At 35.3% G+C, this 5,619-nt stretch overlaps 1 protein-coding gene across 1 annotated transcript; it reads left to right on the forward strand.

Moving 5' to 3' along the window:
* The first annotated feature begins 464 nt into the window (after positions 1–464).
* LOC143541601 (protein trichome birefringence-like 10) lies at positions 465–4,936 on the forward strand. The gene is made up of 4 exons (XM_077034383.1): positions 465–854; positions 2,735–3,124; positions 3,967–4,125; positions 4,206–4,936. The coding sequence occupies exons 1-4, from the start codon at positions 466–468 to the stop codon at positions 4,600–4,602; spliced, it is 1,335 nt and encodes a 444-aa protein (XP_076890498.1). The 5' UTR covers position 465; the 3' UTR covers positions 4,603–4,936.
* Positions 4,937–5,619: the final 683 nt, after the last annotated feature.

A 5,619-nucleotide genomic window follows, 5' to 3' on the forward strand; every position in this document is an offset into this window, starting at 1 on the left:
ATTCAACTCATTCAAGAACACACACACTAGTATGTGAAAACTATGAATGTTTGTCATCCTCACCTGCCCACCACTCTAAATTCTGTCCTATCTTCTCTCTCCACAAACCAAAAAAACCCCACCTCTCCTTTCCTTCCATGTCAAATTCCTTTTGATAAAACGCACACACACACCCCACTGTGTGTATTTGTATGTTCTTAGTCAATACTTAACTTTTCAAGAAACACTTTCTGGGTTCTTACCAGAATCCAAAACCAACAAAAACCCATATCCCAAAATTTTGATAACACACACACACACACACACACACACACACACTTACACACACTCACTGTGTGTGTTTGTATTTTCTTGGCCAATACTTAACTTTTCAAGAAACACTTTCTGGGTTCTCACCAGAATCCAAAACCAACAAAAACCCACATCCCAAAACCAAATCTTTTTACAGGATCCGAATAAAAAATGATGACCCATTTGAAAAAACTCAAGAACCTGAAGCTTTCTGAACTGGGCTGTATCTTTTTCAGCTTCTGTTTCATATTATGCATGTTTTTCTTGGACTACCGGTCCATGGGTTCAGGGTTCAGGGCTCGTGGGCACCGTGGGCTGGGTGCTTGGTTCGGGTTAAGTGGGTCTGGTCATCCGGGTCATGAGGTTTTTGGGTTTCTTGAAATGGGTCGGGTCGGAAAGTGTGATATATTTGATGGGAGTTGGGTGTGGGATGAAAGCTATCCGCTTTATGAGTCTAGAGATTGTTTGTTGTTAGATGATGGGTTTAGATGTTCTGAGAATGGTAGGCTTGATGGGTTTTATACTAAATGGAGATGGCAGCCTAAATATTGTAACTTGCCCAGGTTCTAATCTTTTACTATCTATTTATATATATACATATATACAAACATATATAACCAAACTGTGTGTTTTTATGTGAGATATGAATTGGGTTTTGATTAATTTAAATTAGGGGTGGGTACAGTTTGGTTTGGGCTAAAACCGAACCAAAATCTCAAAACTTGGTTTTTGAATTTTTGAAAACCATTTGGTTTTGATTTTCATGTGGCTTGCTCGTTTGCTTTCTGTTTCGACTTAATCAGTTAGTCACTACTTTGCAACTTGTGTAAATAATGTAATTAAAATCATTCTAATTGTATGGGATGGGTTCGGTTTGGGTCATTTTGGGCTAAAACCGAAAAAAAAAAAAACAAAACTTCGGTTTTTGATTTTCTGAAAAACGTTCGGTTATTTAATTGGGTTTTGTTTTATTTGAATTAGGGGTGCGTATTGTTCGGCTTGGGTCGATTTTGGGTTAAAACCGAACATAAAACTGAAACTTCGGTTTTTGAATTTTTAAAAACGGTTCGGTTTCGATTTTTCTGTTTTCATCTGGGTTGGGTTAGGTTTGGGTCATTTTGGGCTAAAACCGAAACTTCGATTTTTTTAATTTTTGAACACCGTTCGATTTTGGTTTTTTGGTTTTCGTCTAGGTTCGGTTCGGCTTCGTTTATTTCAGTTTTTTCAACTGAGCTCACATGCAAAACCAAAGCCGAACGATAAGTTTAGTTTTTACGAAAACAAAAAACTAAACCCTCAATTTTGTTTCGGTTTTGTTTTTTCAAATTTCGGTTATTTTCACACTTGTAATTTGAATTATGATTATTTGGGAAGATATGAATTCATGTTGTGTTGATGTTTGCCACTTTTGTAGTTTTTTGTCACATGTGTTGTTAAAGTTTTTTGTTTGGACATGAGTTTTTGGATTATTGCAATTTGAACTTTGAGTTAATTTTACATTTGAATGAACATTGAGACACAAATCAGATTATTGCGGCTTTAAACTGCGTGAATTATGGGTGTTTGGATATGCTTTTCAAAAGCATTATTGTAGTTTAAAGATTTAATATATAATATAAAAGATGTATAGTTTACACACATGGGTAGTTTGGTAATTTTACATTTAAATGAATGGTTAGTCTTAAATCAGGTTATATTATTATGGCTATTAATTGTGAGAATTAGGGGTGTTTGGATATGGTTTTACTAATATACAATTAGGGTAAGGTTAAAATGAAAACTCATTTAAATTATGAAAACCCACGAAAACCCTATGTAATATCGTTTTTTTTTGTTACATGTAATATATGTTGTAACATTAATACAAAACATCGAAACATAAAAAAAAAAATGTTTTGCTATTTTTTAACATTTTTTACTAATTTTTATATATGTTTTCAGGAGAGAGAAAAAATTATATTTACATTTTTTATTCACTTTAATTGTGGACCACAAGATTTAAACATTAATTAAAAACATGTGGTTGAGAATGGGTTTTTAGAGTTTTCACAACTCAAGTGGGTTTTTATTTTATACTTAGTCTATACAATCAATTGTATAGTTTAGACAAGGGTAGATGCGTAATTTCACATTTATTTTTATTTTTTTTTTGAACGGCAGGATTTTATTAAAAAAAAAGTTTCAAAATTTTTTTTATTTAATATGAAATAATTATTTATTTCACAATTTTGAAATATTAATTTTAAATATTTAGAAAACATGTTTCAAATGTGATTGTATTCAATTGATGAAATCGTAGGGGCTTTTATGAGATCTAATTTACGGGTTTGAGTTTAGTCTAAACAGGTTCGGGCAGTTTCGACCTGTCAACTCCAAACATGACCCATTTAGCATGCCTATGGAATCTTACTAATGTGGTTGTTTTTCATATCTTTGAATGCAGATTCAATGCGAAAACAATGCTAGAAAGACTACGAAACCGAAGATTAGCATTTGTTGGTGATTCAATTGGAAGAAACCAATGGGAATCACTTTTGTGTATGTTATCAACTGCTGTTACAAACAAATCTTCAATATATGAAGTTAACGGGAGACCGATCACTAAACACACCGGTTTCTTGGTGTTCAAATTCGAGGATTTTAATTGCACGATCGAGTATTACAGGGCCCCGTATCTGATCCTGCAGGGTAGGCCGCCAGCTGGCTCACCGAAACAAGTGAGGACCACTTTGAAAGTCGATAAGATGGATTGGGGCTCGGTGAAATGGAAAGGCGCGGATGTCATTGTGTTCAATAGCGGGCATTGGTGGAACTCTGAAAAAACGATACGCGAGTAAGTGTTATTGAAACTTGAGAATGATAAAAATCGAAACTTTTTTTTTTGAATCTTGAAAGATAAAAATTGAAGCTTTAGTGAATCTTGAGAAAGATATAAGATTGGAACTTTAGTGAATCTTGAGAAAGATAAACAATGAAACTTTTGTAAAATCTTAGAAAAACTTAAAATTTGAACTTTTGTAAAAGATAAAATTTGAAACTTTTTGCATGGTATGGCGGGTCAAAACGGGTTTGGGTTAAAATGAGCGGGGTTAGATTGTGTTGACCCGCAAAAGCTTTTCTTGTTCATTATTCGAATCTTATATATAAATAATTACATGTTAATTATGATTAAAAAAACATTTTTATTACAGTAATAAGTTATATCTTTGAACAAAACCAGTTAATAGGTTGTAAATTGTATGCTCTAAAATAATATCCTCATTTCAACCCATTTTTGCTTGGCTAATTTTTTGTTTGACCCGTTTGAGATAAAACACAAACCAAATAAACCCATAAGTAAATGGGTCAACACCAATTTTCTAATCTTTTATATAAATAAGGTGCTAATTATGATTACCAACTCAATGATGATTACTAAAATGATTTTGGAGTGACTTTGGATTTCCAAATAAATATATAGCATGCTAATTAAGTAATTATGATTACCAACTCATTAATGATTAATATAGCTACAATGATTTTGGAGTGGTGACTTTGAACTTTCGACCCGTTTGACCTGTTTATCGTTTTGTTTTATTATTCTTATTTAACGACAACCCAAACCGACCCGTAAGTAAACGGGTCGAAATTGTTTCTTTCGACTGTTTGATCTGATTTGAGGTTCTTGTGTTTTAGGGGATGTTACTTTGAAGAATCAGGACATGTGAAAATGAATATGAGCATCGAAACCGCGTACTTAAAATCAGTTAACACAGTTTTGGATTGGATAAGTAAAGAAGTAGATACAAATAAGACACAAGTTATATACCGGGGCTATTCTCCCGTGCATTTCAGGTTCGTGTTCATAAGTACGCGGGTCAAAATTACCACTTTTATGATTTTTTTTAGTTAATATTGTTTTGTTGGTGTTGTAGGGGCGGTGATTGGAAAACGGGCGGTAGCTGCCACCTTGAGACCCTGCCCGACTTGAGTTCATCACCGGTTTCATCTAGCACGATGTTTTACACGAACATATTGGACTCGCAGATGTCGAAACGAAAGGACGGGCCATTATCAGAAACGAAACTAGAGTTATTAAATGTGACATATATGTCATCAAAGCGAAAAGATGGTCATGCTTCTGTATATTATTTGGGCCCGAAAGATGGCGGGCCCGCACCTTTACGCAAGCAAGATTGCAGCCATTGGTGCTTGCCTGGCGTCCCAGACTCTTGGAACGAGCTTATGTATGCGGTTTTTCTTAAACGCGAATATTCCCTTTCTGGGAATTCAACGACCGCCACTAACGCCACCAGTTCACCGCTAATGTGATCTTGGTGAGGTGGGTGTACTGGTGGCGGCAGAAGGCGGTCCTAACGATTAATGTGACGGTTGGAGGCGGGATTGTGAAGGGAATTCAGTGCATATTGCATTGATGAGAATTTTAATTTGATTTGTAAAGATTTAGTGAAAAAGGTTTACATGTAAAGTTGGGGTATAGAAAGCATTGATTCATTCATCTTTGAATTGAATAGAAAGGAAATACATACTTTGGTGTCATAATTGGAGTAATTTGTAAATGTAAGGACTGATTTGCAATTTCTTGGCTTGTTAATGTAAAGATACAACTTAAATTGATCATAATACAAGTTAACATTGGCAAATGTAGAGGTGTGCAGTATTGCATGCATATGTATAGGTACATGTAGAAGGGCGTTTAATTGTTTATTCAGAACTAAGAACTGCGAGAATTACATAATACAATATGTAGTGCTTTGAATGTGATACATAAAACTGTTATGTGAACGTTTCGTTTTCTTTTTCTTGTTACTTTGATTATCACAAGTGCAATATGCAATTCTCGTAATTTTTAAAATATTATTGGTTTTGAAATGAATGTACGTCATATTTAGGTGCTGTTTGTTTTTTAAGACAAAAATTGTCTGCAATTTGATTTCATCTGATTTCATGTCTGCAAATGAAGATGTGGTCTTTGCAATCTGAAAATATAATACTGGTTGTTTTATAAACTGGGTATCGTCTGCATAAGCTGAATATTAGCTACATATCATACATATCACAGTAAGTCATTTAACGTCTGTAGATAAGTAAAATAGTTAGTGGTGGGCGGTGGACGGTGGACGGTGGTGGCACAATGGGTGGTGGTGGTGATGGACAGTGATGGTGGTGGGCGGTGCACGGTGTTGGTGGCGGATGGTAGGTGGTGGTGGCGAACGGTGGGTGGTGGTGGTGATGGACGGTAATGGTGGTGGGTGGTCGACGGTGGTGGTGGCGGATGATGGTTAGTGGTAGTGGACGACGGTTGTGGCCGACAGGTGAGTGGTGGTG

The sequence above is a fragment of the Bidens hawaiensis genome, unplaced genomic scaffold, assembly GCF_021521415.1.
Source record: "Bidens hawaiensis isolate Kalapana, Puna unplaced genomic scaffold, B.hawaiensis_p1.1 tig00012615_1, whole genome shotgun sequence".
Lineage (NCBI taxonomy): Eukaryota > Viridiplantae > Streptophyta > Magnoliopsida > Asterales > Asteraceae > Bidens > Bidens hawaiensis.

Coding starts and splice junctions, on each gene's coding strand:
- LOC143541601 (XM_077034383.1), top strand. CDS start 466: ATGACCCATTTGAAAAAACTCAAGAACCTGAAGCTTTCTGAACTGGGC. Junction 855..2,734: donor AAATATTGTAACTTGCCCAG/GTTCTAATCTTT, acceptor CTTTGAATGCAG/ATTCAATGCGAAAACAATGC. Junction 4,126..4,205: donor TATTCTCCCGTGCATTTCAG/GTTCGTGTTCAT, acceptor TTGGTGTTGTAG/GGGCGGTGATTGGAAAACGG.